This window comes from Sciurus vulgaris (assembly GCF_902686455.1).
Source record: "Sciurus vulgaris genome assembly, chromosome: 10".
In the NCBI taxonomy this organism is placed as follows: domain Eukaryota; kingdom Metazoa; phylum Chordata; class Mammalia; order Rodentia; family Sciuridae; genus Sciurus; species Sciurus vulgaris.
In genome coordinates this window covers 69,689,882-69,714,850 of record NC_136470.1, presented here as the reverse complement: position 1 = coordinate 69,714,850, position 24,969 = coordinate 69,689,882, and the positions used below count along the sequence as shown (strand labels likewise).

The following is a 24,969-nucleotide window of genomic DNA, read 5'->3' as shown; positions in this document are numbered from 1 at the left end:
AGCCCTGTCTACACCAGAACGTGTTTAATACCTGTGCACTGTTGCTTTAAAAAAAGGAAACAAAACAAAATAAAAACCCCAAACCTGGTGTCATTTAACCAATTTACTAGAAGGGAGACAGAATGACATTTTTTCAAGTGGGAGTGAAAATATTAACTCTTACCCTGATACCTGCTTTCCAAATACGTAAGTATAACTCTTTTGCTTATTACTGAAGAAATTACATATTACACATTAAAATAATTTTAAATACATATTAAAACAAAGAAGAATATAAAAACAGCAAAATGTTATATTCCTACTACTCACAGACACCCATTGTTAACATGATGGGGTTATTTCCTGTGGTTGTTGGACTGCCTCCTGAGCCATCTTGTTTACTGTCCTTGTCTCCCCTTAAGTTCAGCTTCCCTTTGTCCTTCTCAACTCCCTTTTCCTACAAGAAGCCCAAAGCTGCAGAAAGAAAAAGGATGGAGGGAGGCTGGGGCAGGGCAGGAAAACAAACTTCAGTTTCTTTCGTTTCTTGTCTCAAGGCCTAAGTCTGTCCCGGGGAGAAGCAGTTGGAAGGAGCATCTCCATCCAGTGGGGGTGCAGGCCTTTCTGAGAAATCTGATCGTGGCCACCTCTCATACCTTCTCACCTGGCTCCAATCACATGCTGTTTTATAGTCCAGTTCCTTTTATGCTTGTTTTATTTCCAATGAACTGTGAGCTCCTTGAGGTCAGGGATTGTGTTTACTGGTCTTTGATTCCTAAAGCCATATGCTCCTTATACACTATGAGTGGTTGCTCAAAAAAGATTGTGTTGAATTGAAATCCATTCATTGTTTTGAATTATTTCTTTCAGATAACTCTTATTTGGTCAGAACTAACTCTACTGCTCTGTCTTTGTGTGCAGTTCTACTTTCCCTACTAGACTGCATCTCTTCAGGGCAGGGATGGGATGGCCTTTTATCATCTCTTTATTTTCCTCAACACCCACATTAATTGACCTCTTACTAAGACATCATTAAGTTTAGACTCTCCTTACTCCACTATCTGCCATCTCAGTTCAAGGACCACAATGGAAATTTCTGCCCAGAGCAAAAACCTAGGTGGTGTCTTTGTTTCTTCTTCCTCACTCCATATCCAATCTTTCACCAAGTCCTGTCCATTCTACCTCCCAAGTAGCTTTCAGCTCCTTCTGTTTCTATCCCCACAGACACCACTCCTCTACCACCACCATACCCAATATAGCCACCTTCTTACCTTGCTTGGTTTGCCACATACTAGCCTCCTCACTGGCATCCTTGCCTTCTCTCTTGCCTGTCTCCTCCTCATAGAATAGACTAACCCTTTAAGAAAAAAATCCTGAACATATGGTATATTTTTCCATTGCCCTTAGGTTGATCTCCATATCCTTCCACACAGTGCTACCCAGTGTGGCTCCTGCTTCCACCTGAGCCTTACTTTCTCCAGCTGTCCTGGCCTTGTTCCAACTCCATGAATGTTTCAGGCTCTCCCACCCTAGATTTATCACACATCTTATTCTTTCTGCCCGTAAGTCACTCCCTTCTTATTGTACCCTCTACCCCTTTCTTCTAGTGAGGGTACATATCTACTCTTTGGGAAGCCCCACCCCCACCCCATGACACCCCTCTCTGACTAGGTTAGGTCTTCATGCTACATGCCCCACTGCACTCCATACTTCCACCTCATCCTGGAAATTACTTGTTCAGTGACCTTTCCCCACTAGGTTGTCAGCTCCCAGAAGGCAGTGACAGTTTGGTTCATGAAGTGATTCCAGTGCTCAGCAAAGCATCTATCACAAAGTAGGTGTTTAAAACATGTCTTTACTTGTTTCCTTGAATTTACCCTTAGTTCTTCCAGCACTAACCTTATCTGCTTCTTAAAGTAATTCATACTTGGGCCCCTCATAAGAATTAAATCCCCATATAATTATCTGCATCCTTCCCCTTCAACAAATGCAAACACATCTTATAGGAACCCTCGCTTAAGCTTCCTGAAGCCACCATGGCACCCAGCTCTGCCCTAACTTCCAGCACATGGTCCTCTTATGCACGTCCTAGAAGCAAGTTAAAAGGCAAAGAGCTTCCTTTTCTTTTGGCACACGGCTTTGCTCACAAAGATGCCTCCCAGATGTAGGACTCTTCCCTGGACATCCCAGGAAAGCTTGCTCCTTATGTAAGGACATCTTATTAAAACCTTCAATGAACAAGGTTCTGTCAGTCCTGGCATTGTAATTTTACTTCTCCCGAAGCCACAGGAGGAAAGGATTGATCCTGGAAATCTCTCAGATTTTAGAAACAAGCCTAGAGAACAGCCCATACAGGATGTCTGGGAGGTAAGGGCTGGACCTTGTAAACGATCATCATATTTGGGGCTGGAATACGATATGCAGGTTTTGTGCTGCTTCTGGGATTGAGTGCTATTATATTCCAATCCCAGGTCAAAGATATTTAGAGTTGAGTCTGTCCTAGGGAACCTGAGCTGGATGGTTCCTTTCCATCACTCCAGAATCTCTGAAAAGTCCACTGTGAAAAACTTCCAAGCCTGATTAGAAGTGGGTCTCTTAAAGTTCCTTTGGCAAAAACCGTTAAAAATTGTTTTTAAATCTCCTTTAAATTGTACCAAGAGCCCACAGCAAAAAGAGGACTCTACATAGAGAGTAGCGAGAAGGCAGTGAGCCCACTTTACCATCTCATGGAGAAACATGGCTTCAGCTCTGATCCTGGGACACTCCTGCAGAGCACTGGTCTCCACCTGGTCAGCCTCTTGGCCTTCCTCCTCTACCGCTTTCTCCGGATTCAGTCTCTTCTCTAATTCCCTTGAATGTTGAGAGCCCAGGGAGATTTCTGAAGTTTTCTTCTCCTCCATTTGGGTGCCTGGCTCCAGGAAAAGACTTTGGTTGCATTCCACTGTCCCCAGGCCTTCAGGTCCTGGTGTGGCATCTTCGAGAGCTGCCTTCTTAGAGATAGAAGCTGCAATGAGGATGTGAGTGATTAGTTGAAGGACTTCAAGACAGGCTGCTCCCAGCACAGACACTGCCCTGCTTCCTGTCCTGCTTCACAAAATGGGATGAGGGCAGGGAAACTCACCCAGCTTACTGCCGCATACATTCTTTTTTCTCCTGACAATGTTCTGGCCTCAGGTCCCAGAGACACAAACTGTTAGGGATGGGAGGGACCTGGAAGATCATCTAGTCCAGCAGTTCTCTATCAGGAACCATTTTATCCCCCCTACCCGCTGCTTGCTGCCTTCTATGGAAACTGACAATGTCTGGAGGTATTTTTGGTTGTTACAATGTTGGGAGAGGTGAGTGCTACGGAAGCCAAGGATGCTGCTAAATAAATACCCTCTGATGTATAGCCCCTACAACAAAGAATCACAAGAACAAATGTCAGTGGTGCTGAAATTGAGGAACACTGCATTAGCCCAATCTTCTACTACACAAATAAAATGCTCAGGCCCTGAAAAGTCAAGCTCAGTGCCCAAGACAACAAAAATCTGCTGTTCACTCTAAGTAGCAAAGATATCTAATCGCTATGGTTAATAGCTTTTCAGGGGTTAACTATAGTTAGTTCCAGTACGAAGCTCTGATCTACTAAGACAAGGAGAAGGGAGGTAGATCTCAAGTTCGGCCCCTGCTGCCTTGCATAATGGAAGGCCCAATTTCACAGTGTGACGAAGCAAAGCACCTAGGGCAGCACTTAGCACATAGTAGGTCCTCAATAAATGTTATTATTTACAGTAGAATTAAAGAAACCTGGTTTCTTTAATTATGATTTCCCAATAAATTTTACAATCTCAGTCCTGGGGCATTGTGATACAATCTGCTGGGCCAATGTGAGGGTTTACTAGGTAATGGAGGCAAAGCATGTGGTGTAGTGTCTGACATGTAGTTCATAAAGAAAAGTTGGTGTGTTAAGAGCAAACTCTGCCCATGGCCAATTGTTAATCTGGTGACTTAACTCCAAAGCACTGCACCCATCATGCCAGCTTTGCAGCTAAGCCAGACCCAGTGACGGCATCCTGATGTGTGGACTGACAGTGCTTCCAATTGACCTTAGTGCTGTTTTGTGTATTGTTTAGAGGCTTATTTCTTGCAATTTAATCTAATCTCTAATTATGTAAGGCATTTAGAGTTCAAATGTTAAAACTATATAAAAAGGCATTCTCAGAGAACTTTTTCTTTCATTCCTGTTCCTTCCATCCTGTTCCACATTCCCACTGTCCCTTCCGTTATCACCATTTTTGTTAGTTTTTTTCCTGTCACATTTATTTTTGCACATTTGCATAGATACTTGTATCCATAAATATTTGTATTTACAAAATATGGTACATGCCATTTTTCCTTTGCATTTTTTCATGTAACAGCTTATCTTGAAATCCATGCCATATTGGTAAACAGGGAGATTGATCATTTGTTAGGATGTGGCCTAGTTTGGGCTTCCCTTGGCCACTGGTAGCTTACTTGGAAGGTGGTGCCAGGAAGCAGGTGTGAAGAGATGAGACAGAGATGGAGGAAAAGTCAATAAAGATGATATCATTGAGCTGTTTACCACTGTGAGCAACTGGGACTCAATCCCTGGTACCCCTGTGAGGAACCGTTTGGATATACTCCAAATCTATCCCTCCAAAGGGTTTGAGCATTGGTTATTTATCCACCGATTTCTGGCTTGCATTGATTGAGAGCTGCCCCAGTTGATTCTCCATACTCAGGACAGTACCAAGTAAGGGTGAGATCCTCCCTTCAGGAAAAAGTCCCAAGGCAGAAAACTAGAAACACAAGGCCGACACTTGAGGGGAACACCTTCGTTGTACACAGGACCTGTCCCCCACACAGATGCACAGGGCCTCTCCAGAACTCAGTGTGACTAGTTACTCAACCAGTGTCCTGGTGATGGGCCTTTGGCTTGTTTCTAGTCTTTTGCTATCATGACGAATTATGCCTTCACACATATACATTGTTTTGTACTTGTGCAGCTATTTATTTAGGATAAATTCTTAAAAGTAAGCCTTTTGGATAAAAGGGTAAATGCATCAGTGATTTTTAAAAAGATTTTTAGCATTCTACTAAGGTCTATTAATTGGAAGAATTTGTCAGCTTCTCTTTTTGTAGAGATCAGGGTCTTCTGTTCATTGACTGACCACTTTTAAGGACTCCTGCGTGAGGAGTGGAGGAAGGGCCTGTGCTAAACGTGTACTTGTTCTTATCATTCCCTTCCATGCTGACAACCCACCGACAACCCTGGGCCTCCATTAGGCACACGAGGCCCTCTTCACTCTGGCCTGACCCCATGTCCATCCTTTTCTTACTATTGCCCCTGAGAGGCCTTGTACTCTGGTGCTCTGGTCCTCCCTGTGATTGAATTGAATCAGTCCTTCAAGACAGACCTAACACCTCTTTCCACCTCTTTTGAGGCTTCCCAGGCAATTTCTCCTTCCTCCCACCTCCCGAAGCACTGGGTATTTTCACCCATGTGCTACCCAGGCATCAGGCAACCATTATCTTTTAAGTGTTCTTGGCTTCCATCCCACAGTAAGTTTCTTAGGAAAGAGGCAGTATTTATGCCTAGAAATTGCCTGCTAAGGACCTGGGAGTCCAACAAATATTTGTTGACTGATAGATTTAGCAGATATTTCTAAGTTACAAAAGAATCTTCATAGCTCAAAAGGGTTCCCAGCAGGGGAAAAATTATGCACAAAGTAGTGACAAGGGAGGCAGAGACTGTGAACTGATCTTCCCTCAATATTCGTTTTCATTTAGAAACACTGCCCATGTTTTAGCTAGACACATGGCTATGCAGCCAGTAACAACATTCCCCAACTTCTCTTGAAGAAGGTATAACGAGGTTGAATAAGTTTTGGCAGATAGGGTTGAGAGGAAGTGGTGTGTGCAACTTCTAGGTTACACCCTTGAGGGGAAGATACTAGGCTTTCTCTTCACCTCCCTTTCCCATGGATGGGAATGTGGATGTTGGGGTCTTGGTCCCATCCTGACCAATGCATACAAGGACAACACTCTCAGGCACTGGTGGAGAGCCTGGGACCCCTGATGATCTCCAGGAGCACAGCCACCCACCTCTAGAACTGTGCATATCATAGAAACAAATTGCAGTCTTTGTTGAGCCATTGTTTCAGGTCTTCTGTATCTGGTTTCTATGTTTGCCTATCTTAACTGACAGAACTGTGGGCTTATGATATAAGCTTGCTCCTGGCTAAAAGAATAGGGCAAAACCAACATTTGTAGGTAGAATCATATTTCAGATGCACCAAAATATAACTATTTAAGAGAAGTCTATTATAAGTTCTTCAGTAAAAGAATGAGGCAACTCCTAATACCTCTTAGGGAAATTCTGGATTTTTGTTTAGCAAGTTTCCTTAAAGCCATATGGTTACTCTGACCTTCCACTAATGAGCATTTCTAGAAGCGGATATAGAAAGTTTGCTGTACCTTTTAAGCCAGTCCATAAGCTTCACATTTACTTTCAGAAGGATAAGTGTGTTGTGGCCCCTGCCCCCAGCTGAGAATGAGGTTAACAGAACATAGCCTTGAATCATGTAAAAGTCAGATAATCAATTATTATGGTGACACTGATTAGTTCTTTAGTTTTTTTTTTCACTTGGAGTAATCAATGACCTAATTATCAATACCTTAGTTAAAGTGCAATATTTATACCTCTTACCTTTTGGGTCTCATTGGAATTTCCCTTATTTTGGCTCAGAGTAGGGGAGGTGGTTTGACAAGAATGACTAAAAGTAACCTGGAAAATCATCTTTAATTTTTTTTCCTTTTTACCCACTGCTACTACACAAAACAAAGGAAAACATTTTACTAATGAAATTGAAATTCTTCATTGGGAATAATTGTGGAAGAAGACAGGAAATTTAAATTGACCCAATTCCATCACAGAGACAGGTGAAAGAAGCTGCTGTCCCTGAACCTTCTAGCATCTTCCTTCAGACCTATCTTTCTGCCTCCTATGAGATCCCTCATTCCCCACTGCCACAGGTCACAGGCAGGCAGGCAGGCTGCCGTCTGCATTACTGTCTTCCCCAGACCAAATCTAATGCAGACTCCATGTTCCTATTTTCAGAAAGTGATGGGGTGAGGGGGGGAGAGATAGCACACTGTGTCCAAAAGACTCCTTAGATCCCAGGACCCTCTCTTTGAAAGACAACAACCAATCTCACAAAAGCTTTGGAAACCCCGTCTTCCTCCCTTGCCTCCTCATCCTGCTCCACCCACACCAGCCCATGGACCATTCTCCAGACAGGGTATCACCTGATGCCTGAGTTTTTGCTCAACTGTGCCCCCATCCTGAAGGGCAAGGGAGAAGGAGATGATTAATATTTATTGAGCATCTTCTATGAACCAGACCCTGGATGGGTATTTTATGGACATTCTCTCATTCAGACCTTGCCACAACCCTTGAGATAGGAGCCTCTCTGCTTCGTAGATGAGCAACAGGCTCAGAGATATCAACCAACTGCCCACTGTCACACTGCCCCAAAGTAGCAAGGCTGGGATCTGAATCAGCCCAGTTAGGGTCCAAATCCTACATAATCCCACAGTAGGCAGTTGTCTCTCAGCCCCAAATACCTGTTTCCTTCTTTTCTGTATGCAGAAATTCTACCCATTTATGAAGACTCTGCCCAAATGTCGCTTCTTCTTCTCCTTCATGCCCATGCAGTCCTTTCTGAACACTTCTTTCCTTATATTTCAAGTACCTAAGCCCTCCCTCACCTCAAGAAGCTGGAGTAGACCCTATGCTGCTTCCACCAGCTGATCCTTCAGTGCAGTTTTTCTCCCTTCCTAGTTTTCAGTTTGTGAGGGAAAAGGGACCATGTCTAATGATCTTTAACTCCACAGCCCACAGTAAACATGGAGGGAGCATGGGAAAATCCCAAAGAGCAAAGGGTGTTTGTTCTTGAAAATCTGGATTTAAATCCAGCTTTTTCTACTTCCTTGCTATGAGTTTTTCAGCAAATCTCTTGTTCCTCTCTAAGCAACTGGGGATAATAATAATTCCCTCTACCTCACAGGGTTGTTGTGAGGCCATGTGAGATGATATATGTGGAACATTGGAGAATGTGCCTGACAACACAGTAGGTGTATAAAATGTTAGCTAATATTAACTGAAATGGAAACATTCTTAAGTCACCCAACACATGTGGGTTTGACTGTCAACCATCTTTCCTTTGGGGTTCTGCCTACTTCCATTTCAGGTGGCTCAAGTTGGGCTGTCCTTATTCCACTCCTCTGGCCCATTTTAAACCCTATTAGCCTAGCAAAAGCTACTGGTGCAAGGTTGGACCTGTGACCCATGTGGACCCAATCAGAATCCTCCCTGAATTTGAGATAAGGAAATTGAGAAAAAGGTGTTCTTTCTCCAGGCTGGGGTTGCTGGCCATGTTCTCTATAGGTATGAGGGATAGATGGATATGGATAGGATGACTCTGGAAAAGCTGAATCCCAATTCCAGCTCTGTAGCTCAGCATCCCATTCTGTGATGTTTTCCTGCTGCCTTCTCATTATGAGCAAATAAAATAATAGGTAACATTTACTGGGTAGTTATTGTATATTAGATGCTGTTCTGAGAGCTTTGCATGTATTAATTAATATTTACAACACTTACAGAGAACGTAGGATTACTAACGTCATCATTCCCATTTTACATGTTAAGAAACCAAGGAACAGAGAAATTGGGGAGCCTGGATTTGTACCAAGGCAGTCTGGTTCTAGAGCTCACAATTCCAATCACTTCACCTCATTGCTGAGCAAACTCTAAACAAGTTCAAGACTGATTCTTATCTCTTGCCAGGGAAATCTCCCTCTCTCGCCTGTTTTACCTGTAGAAGTCTCTGCTCCCAGTGGTTTCTCCTCTTCTGGCCAACCTCCACTCTCTGACCCCTGGAAGGAAAACTCTTCTAGGCTGGAGAGAGACTGCAACTCCTTTGGGGGTGTTCTGCATGGGGTGCTGTTGGTGCTGATTACCGCTGACACGCGGAGCGGCACAGAAACCGCAAAGGGCTCCGAGATGTTCAGCGCTTTGCGCTGGTGACGTGGCGAATGCTCCGTCTGGAAGAGGCTGCTGGTGAAGACGGATTTGCTGGGGCTGTCGCTCGAGGTATAAAACATACCCAGCATCTTTGGGGCTATTTGCTCGCTTTCTGGATCCTCGATTGGCCGGAACACCTTCAGTTGCTCAGGTGGGGGACGGATCTGAGCGCCCTGGAGTTGGCTTCTGTCGCTGCTCACATCAAAGCCCCCCTCTGCGCCCGCGGGCATCCCTTCCTGGCCCCATTCACCCTCCTGCTTGCTAAGGTCACAGGAGCTGCCAGTGCCAGCGGAGTGCATTTTCGTGGCTGGAATGAAAAATCCACCAGTGGTGACTGTTCGGTTGAAATTTCCTTTGGTTTCTTTTCCTAGTGAAGAAGAACAGGCAGGTGGTCAGCAGCTTGGGTACACACACCGCTGCGGCCTTCCAGTAAGGGCAGGCACATCACAATTGAATTCTGGAAAGGTGTAGCAACCTGGTAAGGGCACAGTCATCCTACTGAAGTACCTGACATTCAGTTGACAAAGAGAGAAAGCATTCCCTCCCTCCTGCCCCGCTCTCTCTCAGGAAGTGGGGATTGAACCCAGGGGCTTAACCACTGAGCCATATCCCCAGCTCCCCTGCTACTCCGCACTTGCCCCTTTTTGAGACAAGGTCTTGCTAAGTTGCTGAGGCTGCTTTGAACTCGCAGTCCTCCTAGGAGCCTCAGTCACCAGAGCCGATGGGATTATAGGCCTGCATTTTCTCACATGCACAGAATTTTGGCACCATCCTTTGGAAGGACCATATCCTGCTGTGCTATCCTCTCAGAAGCTCTGCAGGCAGAGCAGGTTCCTTAAGCAGGCCATTGCTAAGACTGCTACCAAGGATTAAATGTAGAATTTTAAAAAGACATATTAGCTTTTTTTTTTTTTTTATTACGCCATTAAAACATTAACACGTTTTTTTTTTTTTTTTCTTTTCAGTTTCTGATTAAATAACCCCATCCCTCAGGCGCCAAAGCAGCAGTTGCATTAAATGTAGATTGTGGAAAAAAAATAGTTGGGGGATGGCAGAATGATGTTTGCTCAAAAGGAAGAAGACAAAAAGGGCAAAATAACAATCTTGTTTTATTTTAAAACTTCAAAACTTATTATTGTATGTGTTCTCTGGCAGATGGACCCAGACAGGGGTTTGATTTCCCAGCAAGGAAACCAATGGTGTTCTCAGCTAGACCTTTCTCCCCTTTCCCCAGGCTTCTTCCTGTTGATTCAGAGGCTGAAGAGCTAGAAATGTAAATTAACTAAATGTTAGAAAGCACATTTGTGAGGAGAACATTCTTGACTAACTTAGAAGTGAAGGCAAAGGAAAGTCCACATGGGGACTAAATAAACTAAGAGATGACATGTAAGTTTCCAGGGCTCTGGGACAGGATTTCTAACTTGATACCAAGCACAATGCTGAGTATCTTGCATAATATTATGTTTAAAATTCTTATGACTACACTGTAAAGGAAATGTAATTATCCAATTTAACACGTGAGGAAACAGACTCAGAAGATAGATGAACTGCCCGGCACCCATGTACGTCATATGTAGCAGATGATGATACATCAAATCATGCAAGAACTTTCCTAAGAGGTTTCAAAATCGAAGCAATTGGATGAATATAAACATAAGAAAATGCTAAAAGTGTCAACACCATTTAGAAAGATCTCACTGAGAATTTTGCAGTTTAGATTTCTAAAAGCTGTTTTGAGTATTTCCTGATTTTCAGGTTGCCTCATTTATCAAAGAGAAAAATGTCTTGCATTAAAGACATTGGAAAGTCATGGGATAAATATACAGGAGTTTGAGCAGTCTGCTGCCAGGGAAGCTCTTTCTTTTGTAGTTTGTAACTGTGTTTGTTGGTTCCTTTAAAAAAAAAAAAAAAAATAGAAGAGAGAGGTACAAGCAAGTCAGTCCTTAAGGCTAGAGCTGTGAGAGCAAATGTAATTCCATGTCATTTTGGTGATGCATGTCACCTCATGTGTAACATATCTACTCCAAAAAAGGAAATTATGTGCAAACTGCACACACCTGACGCACAGCAGGTACTTGCTCAATGTTTATTGGTAAATAGTGAATGAATAAATGATTTGCCTATTCACAATCATGACTTGGCAAGCATTATGAAACTCATGCCTACAGAAATACTCAAATTCAAGACAACCATCTAGGTCTAAAGCCATGAGGCATGAACCAATTCTTGGCTCTTCTTTCCACCTGAGCTCTACCTTACTTTTCAGGTGTTGATCTTTTACCTGGTTCAGTTTGAATGAAAGATGGCTGTGGTCTCCCTTCTGGCTAGAGGAGTCTGGAGAAAGAGGAAGGCTCTTTAGGTCTAGCTGGGTGATAGAGTAGGGGATGTTATAGCAAGAGCCAGGTGAAGCCTCTGAATTTGGGGAACTGGGCACTTCTGTGTGAACATGACTGCGGAGGAGCAGCCTGGCAACTTAAGTCTGGGGTGAGCTCCCATCTCCCAGTGATCCCCAGCTCAGAAACTAATTGTACAAACTCACCATCCACAGGCACTGAACACAGTGAATCCATGCTTTTAGCTGGTCGAATAGTAGCCTTTTCCACTAAAGACAAAAGAAAAAATATTCCTGAGGAATGCATATTAAGAGGAAGCATTCACAACAGTAGGTCAGGTTGTGAGCACATAAGAAAAAAATTCTTTTAGGAAAATTTTTCAAGTCTTTATGTTTATCCCCTTAGAAAACTTTCTCCCGGTTTACTCTAGAAGTTCCTATTTTCTTAGTGGAATTGACCTTACAAATAAGGAACATTGGTAAATCAAAGTTTTATTAATATTTTACAAAGAAAGATAAATGGCAATTTTGTCACTATAATAATAACTATTATTATAACTATAATAACTATTAGCAAATGAGGAGCCTTAAACCCAATTTAATTGTACAAAAAGTATTCAAGGATGAATCCAGGATGTAGAATCCACGGGGCCCCAGGTAACCCCTCCTATTTGGCAGGCTAGCAGCAGAATTCTTGACTGCAGTCATGTCTATCAGCACCAGGAATTTGGTACAACAGGTAAGAGGGCTGGGGTGGCGGGTGGGAAACCAGCATCACCTTTCTCCTCAGGTGCAGCTTTGCTCCTTGAAGTCTGTAGGGATAGTTCCTCCAACAGACTCACCCACCAACTCACGCTGGGCCAGATTTCAACCAAACCAAACCTTCTCTGCATACCTGTTATGTGCCTGGTGTATTCTACGCATCTTTGTAAGCTGCCACAGCAAGGTTTTGGAAAAGTGTGGCTTAAATGATAAAAACTTATTCCAGGCACAGTAATAGACACTGCTATGGTTTGAGTGCATCCCCCCAAAGTTCATGTATTGGAATCTTAATTCCTCAGTACAGTGGTGTTGGGAGGTGGACTCTAGTGGGAGGTGTCCTGGTCATGGGGACAGTGCCCTCATGAATGGATCAATGCCTTTCTCCCAGGAAAGGGTTAGCAATTGCAAGAATTTGGCCCCCTTTCAGTTCTTCTGTATTCACTTGCTTACATTCTACCTTCCACCATGAGTGAAAGCAACATGAGGCTTTCACCAGAAATCAAGAAGATACCAGTATCATGCTTTTGGACTTCCTAATCTTTAGAACTGTGAGCCAAAATAAACCATCGTTCTTTATAAATCACCCAGTCTCAGGTATTTTCCTATAGCAACAGAAAACAGGCTGACATGTTCACAAACATCATCTCCTTTTAAAGAGCTGAGCTGGATGGAAAGTAGTTCCCCCTAGATCAAAGCTTTCTAGGAAGAAAAAGGAGGCAGTTTGGAAGCTGAGCAGGAGCCCAAGGACTAGTAGCCATTGAGGTAACTCTAGTCAGAAAGATCAGGGTTTGAATCCCAACTGTGCTGCTTTTGGGCTCCTCAAATAAGCAGCTTATTACTTGGCACAGATAACTGGATTACATTTATGTAAGATGTTAGTACTGGGGGAAGCTGCATGAAGGATATATAGGTTCTCTGGGTGCAACTTATTTTAAGTCAGAAAATACTCCCTGATTAATTTATGAGTTTTCTTTCAGGGCAAGTCTAAACACATGGCTACTGTTGATTCTTACCTGAGAGCCTCTGTCCTCTCACAAATACACTCCCATTTCTACTCAGTTTTGATTTGGAGTCTGATCCAGAACGCCCCAGATTAAATATGGATTTCCACTTCTTTGATTTACTGGAAAGTTTTCTCCTAAAAGAGTCAAGCCATAAGAAGTTAGTTTAGCTTCTAATTTCAAGGGGATTTTCAAATTTAGAAAGAAAATTTCAATCATCTTAGTTGTGAATGGTTCTGATAATTTAGGAAATTCTCTAAAATCCAAGTTGAGCCTGACTCTCACACTGTCTGGGGATGACCATGGTGACTGAGCAAAGCTTTCATGAATCAGAACAAAGACCCTTTTCCAGAAGGCCAGAGGCAAAGTCATCTATCTGTTAGAGGCAGGGATTGGGAGACTCAGGTCATAAGCAATCACACAGTTCTGAATTCTGATAGGAATTCAGGAAAGAGTGTAACCCTGGCTTTTCAAAGATATCAATCCTGGCCCCATCCCCCACCCCTGGTCCTAGGGATTAAACCAAGGGCGTGCTCAAACACTGAGTTACATCCCCAACTCTTTTTATTTTTTATTTTTGAGACAGGGTCTTGCTAAATTGCTGAGGATGGCCTTGAACTAGAGATCCTCCTGCCTCAGCCTCCCAAGTAGCTGGGATTACAGACATGCAACCATCACACTCTTCGTATGTTTTTACGATAATCCAGACAGGTCTGTAGTGTTTGGTAGGCGATTCTGGACTTGACTTGTTGTTGTTGTTGTTTATTTGGTTTTTTTTTTTTTTTCTACGCACTTGGCCTCAGGGTGTATTTTAATAGGTGCCATACTTGGGAGTATGGTTTACCTTAGCTTTGATTGAAAATACAGAGAAAATGTACTTGATGCTCCTTCCAAGGCGTTCATCTTCCTGATCCCTGGGAGGGACTCTCATTCTACACTGATTTAGAGGGAGGTGCAGTGGGCTCAGATCCACTCACTGAAGGAAACAGGGGTTTCTCCCCAGCAAAGTTTAGGCATGCTGTTCCTACATGGTGTAGCCTCTTCCTCCCTCTTCAAAGGGAAAGCACTGCCATCTTGGGGAGGACACTGACAAAAGATGCCTGTTTTCAATTCTTGTTCTCACTGCTCAAAGGGCAAGGATGACCCTTCCATGAAAAGGTGGCTCGGCCCCTTCTGTCTCCTGGATTCCTGCTTCCATCACTGCCTTCTTCCAGAGCCTGGTTGGGGCACGAGTGAGGGGTGAGTGGAGACGAGGGTCGCAGTGAAGGAAACGGGAGGAAGAAATGGGGAAACGATATCTACTGCTGCACATGGCACTCGATTGTTTTGGAGGGGTGAGAGGACTCTGACGGGTTGAGGGGAGGCGAGGAAGCCAGGAATGCCTGTCCCCAGCTGCTGCCACCCAGGGCTCTCAGCCTAGAGTGGCCCCATTTGTCAACTTGTCCTCTGTCTTGGATTCTTCTCTGCGTCTTCTGTACATGTGTGGAGGCTAGGAGAGGGGTCAAATTTTTTTTTTTTTTTTTTTTTTTGGGGGGGTACTGGGGATTGAACTCAGGGGCACTCAACCACTCGACACACCCAGTCCTATTTTGTATTTTATTTAGAGACAGGGTCTCACTGAGTTGCTTAATACTTCACCCAGGTTACCACTGCATCCAGCTGAGTTTTTGATTTTAGTAAAGTCCCTCTTGTAAACACAAGCCTATCTTGTCTATACTAAGAAGTAAAGGATTTAGCCATGACATGTGACAAGACTTTCGTCTTACGACCCCACTCCCAACCTGGTGCTTGGGGTCTTTGTGGGAGACTGGGGGTCTCAGTAACTTTGGGGCAATGAGTGTTGGCATCACCACTGGTGAGAATGAGCAGTGGAGACAGCTCCCTCCTCTCCTGCAATTTTTCTTTACACAACCCCTAGACCACACTTCCGTCAAGACCCTGAGACTACCTGTCCTTCTCTGTCTCCCTCTACTCAGCATCCCCCAGAATTTGAAAAGAATGCAACTAACTTGTTGTCTGGTAACTCAAGCACAGTGTGGAAGAGGGTGCCCACGGGAGGCACAATCTCAGGCAGGCTGTTCTCCCTCCTTTCCTTCCGGGCAGGATGGTTCGTAGCCAGATTGCGGGCCTGAGCTTCCTCCAGGCTCACCAACTTCATGGGCAGGGACAGGGCTGGGAGCGTCAGGCTCTTCATGATGGGTCGATTTTCTATAAAGGAAAGAGAAGAGCTCAGTCTGGAAGGAGGCCCATGAGTGTGTCCAGCCAGATTTGCCATCCACAGCTCCTCAGTCCTGACCTCTTACTAAGGGCTGAGTGCCAACTATGGCTTTTCTTGGGCATGGTGGGACCTGGGGCTGAGGTTGCACATGGAAAACTTGCAATTCTCCTGGCCAGACTAGCTAAAGGAAAAACAGGGGCTTCAGGAAATAACCATGCTTTATGTATTATTTGGAGGGATGAGTCATCTATTCATTCATTCAATCATTCATTCAACAAATATATATTGAGCAATTACTATGATTTATAGTAACACAGTGGGCCTTTACTCCTGAAACCTCTGCCTAGTGCTTTGGTGAAATGGGAATGTCTGTCCAGTTACTCAGCAAGGGTAAGGCAGGAGACTGCCCATCCTCCCTAGTACTGGAGATACCCACTCCAAGACAGTTAAAGTCTGGAGCCTCTACTTCCCCTGGATCACCTAGGTGTTTATCTCTGCAGGAAAAGCACATTTTATACACTGCACTTCTCCTAAGAGAGATGAAGCTCTTTACTCACGGTCCAGTTATCTTCCAGTATGTTTAGCTAACCCCTTCCTACTTTGTGGTATTCTTTTTTTTTAGGAATGGAATTGATGATGACAATCCATGGTGTAGAGGGCTGTTTTTCTCTATCAGTAGTTGTTGGGGGGATTTTGTATACCCCCCCCCCCAAAAAGGGCATTTGTCAATGTCTGGAGACATTTTGATTGTCATGAATGTGTGCAGGACAGCTACTGGCATGTAGTAGGCAGAGGCAGGGAAGCTACTTAACACCACACAATGCTCAGAATAGTGCCCCACTTCAGAATTATCTGGCATCAAATATCAGTAATACTGAGATTGACAAATCCTGATCTAAGTAAAAAAGAAGCCTAAGTTTGCTTCTGTTTAGTCTCTGGTGACTTTGTCAGCTTTCTGTGACTTCTGAAGGTATGAAGAGACTTCTGGACAACATGGTTAATGACACCATCAACCACCATCTCTAGTGGAAGGAAAGGAAGACTCTGAAAAGGCCTGGTAGAAAATGGCAACAGTAAGTGACAATAGGGTGTTACCAGGAAGATAAGCACAACAGCCATTCTGCAGGGCTGCAGATAAATACATCCTGTGATCCTGAAAATATTTCAGTAAAGTTTGTGAGTTTAACCCAGTTTTCCAACTTAACCCAAAGGAGGGTAAAAATGTTTAAATTTAATTCACTTCCAGTATTTGTTCATAGATTCTAGATTATCATTTTTGTTAATTATTTACTGACTTACATCACTTTGGGAGCAACTGGGACAATTGGAAGAACGTGGACTACAGGGTGGGAGGCCTCACTTCCAGGCTGCAGAGGAAGCCTGGACCTAAGGCCTACTGGTCTCTGCTGAGATGCGTAACAGCCATCTAACTTCATATTTCACAGCAGAGCTTGTAATTTGTGCTCCTCACACTCCCTGTTCTCTGTCTTTAGAACGTTCATTCCCTAGATCCTCACATGGCTGGTTCCCTGTATCATTCAGGTTTCAGTTGAAGGATTGTTTTCTCAGAGGCTACAGCCAAAACAACACCCCAAAGTCATTGATTGACCATTGACCACTGCATTACTTTGATCTATTTTCTTCTTGATACTTGTTGTCTTTGCAAGCTAATACATTTATTTGTAAAATACATTGCTGTCTTCCCATCTGGATCATAGTTCTGTGCAAGGAAGCGACTTTACTATTTTACGTACTGATATGTCCCCAGTGCTAGGACAGTGCCTGCCTGGTACAGAGGTGGTACTCACTGCACACTATTTTTAATGAATCTTGGAGCTGTCACAATCTTTCTGACCTCATGTATCAAATAAAGGTATTGGATTCTGATTCACAAAACTGGAGATGTGCATAAAATCTAACATCCTAGATGTCTGTTAGATGACACGTGTATATTACCCTATGAGGAACACACCCCCGTTTTCTCTTTATGGTGTTATGCACATCACATTCTGTCTGCAGCCTCTGTAAGCTATTAAGTTAACAGTGAAGACTGAGAAGGGGAGCAGGAAAGGAACTAACATTTACTGATGGTTCAAAATATGCCATATACATACCTACTAAAGCACGGATTTGGAGCCAGGAAGACCTAGATTTGGTGCCTATACACTCTCAGTTGAGTCAATTGCAATAGATTATTCTGGTTTCCCTAAATATACTAACTGAATGGGAAAAATGTTTTAATCAGCTAACAAATATTTTGCAGGCACGGGTTTCATGCACCACTGGATCCTGATCAGTAGTGTCGGCATCACTTGGAAACTTGTTAGAAATGCATGTTATCTACTGCACTATGGGCTATTGGATTACAAACTCAGGGAATGTGGTCCAGTAATCCATGTTTTAACAAGCCCCAGCAGGTGTCTCTGATGCACATTAATGTTAGAATGAAAACAGTTTCATTCACAAATGAGAAATCAAGAAAACCAGGCATCTCGGTCAACTGAATTTCCAGTTTAGGTTTGCAGGAGTTTAAGCAGCATAAACCAATTCACTCCTAGGGTTTATTGCATCATCATGAGATGTCCACGAAAATACTCAATTTTGTATGCTTATTGCCTGATACAGGGTAGAATAAACTAAGTACTCAGGAAATGCATTCTGAATATGCATTCAGGTGTGAACCTACTGCCTCTTAACTTGTTCACTTAAGATGTCAAGGTGAAGACATATGGGTCGTCAGAAACATCACAATGAAAGTAAAAATGAAACCTAATCATCAAGGAGAATGTTGCCAGTGCCTTTCAATGACCAAGAGTTTAAGAACTCACTAAAACCAATGGAACATGATTCTAGTTCTAGTCTACCACACCACATTCATAGAGTAGATTATGTGTGCAACTGATCAAAAATGTGTTAAAGCCACATGCAAACACACCACACTTTCACTGCACACATACAGATGTATATATGCACATTTCCCAGACAATGACATGCAGTGGCCAGTGCATGCACACACACACAGCTAAAATCAAGCCCACCCTTACTTATTTTTGGGCCCCATGACTAAGGCAAGAAAGGATGAGCTGGTGGGATAGATGGGGTAGATTCCAGGAGGAATAGTCATTACCATCATTCTCCAGAGACCCAGGAGCACCGTTGCTGAAGATTTGATCCACATGATTCAATATGAACTCAATCACCACCTGCTGGACCCGCACTGCAAGGAAGGCTGCATCTCCATTGCAACCAGTGGCCTCAATTTCTTTAGACCTGAACCATGGAAGAAACATATTTACTGAGTGAGTCTGCCTTACAACCTGAAGCAGTCAGGGAAGCCAGTGGGCCTTTTTCACAGGCATGGTCTCCTAAATGTTATCTTTTAGAATATTTTAACTCTTAAGACCCATCAAAGGGTCCTCTCCAAAGGCTCTAAACCCCAACCCACTGAAACTTAAAACAGTTATCTGGCATTATACACTACAAGACTATAAACACTATCCCATAACTATATGGGATCCCCTCCCACCTCCACCCACTAGTCCCATGGAGCAGGTCATCATTTGCAAAGTCACATGAAATAGCTGATTCAAGTTATAGCAAGTTGTGCCCCCACTGAAGCCAAGCAAAAGCCAATGAACCTAGAGGAAACAAAGGCCTCTTCAAGAAACTGATCCATAACTTTAGCCACACCCTGATTAAGGCAACAAATGCCTTTGGAACCCAGAGTTTCCAAGTTAGCAGCCAAAGAGTTTAGGCAATTAACATCACCCTTAGTTCACATGTGCTATAAAAGATCACTAAGCACCAGTTTGTTTCAAGGGAATTCAATTTTGAAGAATCCAGGCTTCATTTCCATTAGTGGGCTCTGAGCCCACCAGGGTGGTGTGAAGGTGAGGGTGTGGTGTTTACCTGAGGAGGTTTGGTGCCCACACCAGGGCCAGGTTCCTGGCATGCATGTTGGTCTTGCTACTGAAGGAGGCGATGTGGGCCAGGTGTCGAATCAGGTATTCCAAGGTCCTGTAATGGTTTATTTATTTATAATGTTTCTGACAAAGTACAAAACCACAGTGCCTGTATGAAGCCTGAAATCTGGAGATAGTTTCTAAGTTTGGATTTAAGAGACTCTACTTCTATCTTATTAATTTTGAAGGACAATATCAAGATTGCTGTAAGTAATTTCTGGGTCCTGGCACCTTGACCTGGGGTGGGGACAGGAATCAGTCTTCTCAGAAGTCAGCTGAGTCACATGGAGCACCAGCTAGAGACAGAACCAGGGAATCACAGACCTCATGGTTGAGGGGTCACTTGTTCTATTAAGACCCTTCAGGATACCCTCCCACAGTCTTCCAATAGGTTCTCACTTAAGTGCCCTCTCTCTTGTAAAGATTCTTCCAGGTAACTTGGTACTTGTTAAGAAACTCATTTCATAGATGAACAACATTTGCAACTGCTAGGAAGTTCTTTCTTATACCACATCAAAATCCACCCCCTTGTACAAGATGGGCAAGGGTGGGGAACCCTGGAAAAGGGGGTGAAATTGGGGCTAATCTGTGAGACTGTCACCAAAGGAGGGGGATGAAGTAAGGACTGGTGCAGATGAGCAGTATAGAGATGAGTCAGCCCAGTGCTCCAGAGCACAGTCATCCCCTGCTGGAGAGCCGTCTGGGTCTCCACACTCCTGGTCATGCTATAAATCTGGGTGAGAACCAAGGATGTCATCGACTCACATGATCAGAAAAACTTCCATAGAACTCTGATGAGTGTCCCGCAAGTGACTTGGGTGACAGGCTGCCCTTTACTGCCAATGCCCCTGGTCAGGCACCAACACAATTTGATAACAGTGACCTACTCACTTATTTCCTAAAGGCTGCAGGAGAGCCACTGTCCACTGAATTTGCTCCCGTTTATCATGCCACCCTGCCATTATACCACACTAAGAAGCTACATATTTCTTTTCCCAAGGATTCTTACCTATAATGGGATGGGGGAAGCTCCTGGATAACATTTTGGATTCTGGCCAGTTGGCCTTCTTCTGGGCAATGTGACACTGCCTCCTGTGGAGAGGAACATGAAGGCACCCAGTGAGTGCTTGGGGACATGCATCCACCTGCCTGAGCTGTTACTGTTCAGTCCCCTGGTATTCCAGGCTCAAAACCATGCTTAGAGGTCAGATCTCCCTCCCATGGGGCAGACTGTTCTATGAAAACAACCAACCAACTACAATTTCTGGGGGTTCCCATTATGAAGCACCTCACAGTGTATACACTTGGGAATGGGTGGGCTGTTTGGGTCTCTGTGTGTCTTCAGATGGCTGTTAGGTGTGTGGGAAAGGAGGTGTAGGATCTTGGGTGCATCCTGTGTGGCAGAGAGTCTCATATTCAGAGAGATCAGAGACAGGGTGAGATGCTGAGGCAGCGGCACATGTCTACTTGGCCTGCTGTCTTCGCAGGTGCACACAGCCACTCCACACCCAGTCTGTCACTATTCCATGACCTTGAGTCCTCAGCTGCTGTCTATCCTGGATGCCAAGAAGCAGGGGAGACATGCCTTCCTCAGCAGGGATAAGAGCTTTGTCCCTGAGACCTGGTGGCCTTGCCCCAACTTGCTTTTTGGTTACTTTCTGCCTGGGTACTCTGCTCCCCATCAGCCCAAGGTCTTCTAAGGGAGGTGGGAACAGCATGGAAGCAGTGTGTCCTCAGGCTGGCCCATGTTCATCTCTCGCCTGCCGAGGTTCCTGTACCTGGTGGACATCTCTGGCTAAAGTCCTCTGATCCCAGCCCTGTGTCCCTGTCTTGAGACTCTGTCTAGTCTGTGCCCAGACTCAAGGGTCCCTCCAGGGCAGAATGTGATTGCTCATGAACTGCAGACATGGGTGTGCATGAGTTCAAGGCAATGGCAATCATTTTTTTTATACTGATGTGTAATTTACGTATATAAAAATATACAAATCTTCAGCTACCATTCCATGGTTTTTTTTTTTTTTTTTTTTATGTGTAAATGCCTGGGTAGCCTTGCCTAGACCAATATAGGCTTTAAAAGGGGCTCTTGAGCTCACTTTGATCTTTTATTTATGTTTTTATTTCGTAGTACTGGGATTGAATCCAGGGTCTGGCTCATGCTAGGTAAGCACTGTACCACTGAACCATACTCTCACCTTGATCATGAATTCACAGGCATATGTATGACTGATACAATCTCATATTTCCTTCTGGTGCTACAAACTTGTTTTATGTTTCCATATAATGCCAGGTATAATAATAAAATACAGTCTTTAATAAACACTGTCTGCTGCAATACAACCAAATCAAGATTCTAATGATTTTCATGTATCATCCATCTCTGTTCAGTCTTTGAAGGTCATTTTCTGGTTAATACTTAAATGCTGAGGTTGATACTCTCAGTAACTTGAGTTTTTAGGCATTCATTACTCATTAAGTGTGGAAAGCAATAACTTTTTGAGCATACTCTGTTTGCCAGGCCCTGTTCTAAAGCCACAGCTCTATCTGTGTTCTAGCTGATAGAGGAGAACTCCAAGGTCCTGTCACAGCCAGGACACCCCAACCCTCTCACTTTCCCTCACTAAGTACAATGTACTTTCCTAGTAGGGTTATCATTTATGGTCAGTCTCCTTTGATAGAAAAAAAGCTTTCTAAATGCAGGAATGTGATAAGTTTCCATATACAGAACAGTGCTTGGCACATAGTAGGTGCACCTTACATAGGACATCATGTCAGGGCTTTGTCCACCAAGTTTTTTTTAGTTTACCCTTTTTATTTAATTCAAGTAAAAAATATATACAGAAGCCCACCATTTTAAAAGCCAGTCGAAATTCTCTACAGGGAAAACATGAGATCTCTTTTCTTCAACAGAGATGGGGAGGAATGTGGGGACAGAAGCATTAGTGTCAGGTGTCCCAACTTCCTGCTGAACTTGCCAGTAAGGGAACAGACCAGCCCAAGAGAGATCACAGCTGCAGTCCTTGCTCTGTAAGAAATGAAGTATGAAGGGCCAGGGGCAAGGATGGGGTCCCCAGGAAGCACCCTGACACCTTCTTCTCTTCCCAGGACCTGTTACTCGGAAAATAGGATTGTGGAGAGGACCGATTCCACTAGTTAGGGAGAAGCTTCAGGGAAGGGAGGGTCTGCAGAATACCTGGGGACCTTTCTGGTTCTGTGGTGCCTGCAGGGAGGGCTGGGAGGCCTCCCTTCTTCCTCTGCACAGACAGGATGGAGCTTTGCAAAGCTTTGCACCACTCCCCTTTAAAACAATGTGTCTGGGGAATAAAGGTGCAGGTCAAGTTATCAATCCTCATGGAAAGTTCCTTTAATGTTGAGGAAGCTGTGAGTCATCTTCAATTTCCAAGATGGAGCACGGGCTTGCCCTGATGTCTGCAAGTCCCAGTTGGGAATGGTGTTTATTTCATCTTTCTCAGCCTCTCCCCATTCCACCCCAATACTATCTAGAAGCCCTCTGGATCCTTGTTTTTCTCCTGGAGATGTCAAGCTACTGCACACTTATCTTTAGTTTCTTTACTCTCTCTCATAAGGATGGCACAGCTGTCAGTGAGTACTAGGGAAGAGGTGTTGAAATTCTAACCATCCTAATTTTTTGGCAGCTGGGTGAGGGAGTGCATGCCTACAATCCCAGCTACTGGGGAGGCTGAGGCAGGAAGATCACAAGTTTGCCAGCCTCAGCAACCTAGTGAGAACCTGTCTCAAAATAAAAAGGTTGGGGATGTAGCTCAGTGATAAAGCACCCCTGAGTTCAATCCCCTCAGTCCTTCAAAAGAGAGAACTTCATTCAACATTAGCCAGGCCAGGTTAAATCCTGACTGAATCTATTAGTTCTTTTCCAATCAGTTTTAACAAGACCAGCTCTTTGAGGACTTGGGAAAAGGCTGGGATCTAGTCCTGGTGGCAGGGTCCTTACTCAAGGTTTCTCTTTCCCAAAGCTACCACTGTCATCGCAGCTCCAGTCCTGCTGCCTGGAGAGCTGGCTATGGTGCCATGGTGACACAACCAACCAGGAGCTCTCCCTTCCCATTGTACCCAGCTGCAACTTTAAGTTTTATTAATTACTTAAAAATTGTTAAAAAAAAAAAAACTCTATTATTTTAAATTGTTAGATTTTTTAAAAAAGGACATTCATGCATGTGATAAAAACAAAACGAAATATCCAAAAAGATACACAAAAGAAAGTTAGTTTTCCTTCCCAAATATGGGGCGGACCCTCAGTCTCCAGAGGTAACTACTGTATGTCCTTCCAGAGTCTTTATGCATGTGTCTTTGGTATACTTGTGGAAGCAAGCAAGTGATCTGGCCACCTGTGAATTCCTCTTCAGAGTCTCCCATCACCTTCACCTTGCTGGCTTTGTGCTGGCCACACTGACCTCTACGTGTTTCCTCAAGCTTAGCATGGACCAAGCCCAGGGCCTTTGCACCTGCTGTTTCTTCTTGCCACTCTTCCCCCAGATACTTGCACAATCTGTTCCTTTGGTTCATTTTCTCTGTTCGAACATCACCTCATAGACAGACCTTTGATTATCCTAAAACAGCAGTTCTCATCATCCCCTCCCCCACACCGTTATTTTTTTCCATAGTACTTTTCAACAATTCTCATTATAACTCTATACCCTACATGTGTTTATCATCTCTTTTCTCATTAAAATGTAAATTTCACTAAAGCAAGGATTGTATTTGTCTTGCTCACCAATTAAATCTCCAGCCCCTAGAACTACGCCTGCCAGTTGTGCAGTAGGTATACAATAAACATTTGTTGATGAAATAAGTGAATGAGTTAATATTTTGCATTGTGCTCGAAAGCACCAAACAGCTACATTTGGGCCACATTTTCAGAACAGTATCAGTACCATCTTAGGACCACTTTCCATCATGATTGAGTATTAGCCTTGCTGAGGTAGCTCCCCTAAACTTTGGGCTCCTGGAAGGGTGACCTGGTTACCTGATTGAAGGGTTTCTGCTGACATGAAACTTTCAGTGTTAAAAGTAGCCACTGGCCCCTTCACAATCATCTTGATCTCAGGCACTAGTTGATTGCCTTGAGTGACATTCAGATGATGTGCGCGAGTCAACACACCTGCTAGCAAACATTTACTAAGTAATATTTACCACATTTTCCAATAGCTGGAGAGCAGGGAAAAGAAACACACTAACTAGTAAAATCATTTCTGTGCTCAGGAGCTTACATTTAATGAGGGAAACTGATACATAAAGAAACGGTTTCAATATAAACATGTAATTATAGTGCCTCCCCTAAAAACACCACATCAGCAAATTTCCTAAGAATTTTAGCTTGACTGATCTGAACAAAACTGAATTCTTCCTAAAATGAATGGTATATTTTTTTTCTGATAAAAATAAAGTGTAATGTGGCAGATTGAATAATAGCTCCCAAGGACACAAGGCCCTAATCCCTGGAGCATGGAAATGTTAAAATATTTGAACAAAGAGTCCTCAAAGATGTGATTAAGGTAAGGACCTTGAGCGGGGAGATTACCTTAGACTATCTGCGTGAGCCCTAAAGGTTGTTTAGGAATCCTATGAGAGGGATGCGGAGGGAGAATGACACAGTG

General features: G+C 43.7%; 1 protein-coding gene across 1 annotated transcript in view; it reads right to left on the bottom strand.

Annotated features, from left to right (window-relative positions):
* Nucleotides 1-24,969, bottom strand: part of ARHGAP31 (Rho GTPase activating protein 31) — a 108,443-nt gene that overhangs the window by 5,253 nt on the left and 78,221 nt on the right. Inside the window, exons 4-11 of the mRNA XM_079155268.1 lie at nucleotides 20,349-20,431; nucleotides 19,287-19,394; nucleotides 18,505-18,647; nucleotides 15,169-15,367; nucleotides 13,172-13,296; nucleotides 11,604-11,666; nucleotides 8,856-9,431; nucleotides 2,697-2,980 (exon numbers count right to left, since the gene is read on the bottom strand). Of these exons, the coding sequence (XP_079011394.1) occupies nucleotides 2,697-2,980; nucleotides 8,856-9,431; nucleotides 11,604-11,666; nucleotides 13,172-13,296; nucleotides 15,169-15,367; nucleotides 18,505-18,647; nucleotides 19,287-19,394; nucleotides 20,349-20,431 (1,581 nt within the window). The remainder of the gene's footprint in view (nucleotides 1-2,696; nucleotides 2,981-8,855; nucleotides 9,432-11,603; nucleotides 11,667-13,171; nucleotides 13,297-15,168; nucleotides 15,368-18,504; nucleotides 18,648-19,286; nucleotides 19,395-20,348; nucleotides 20,432-24,969) is intronic.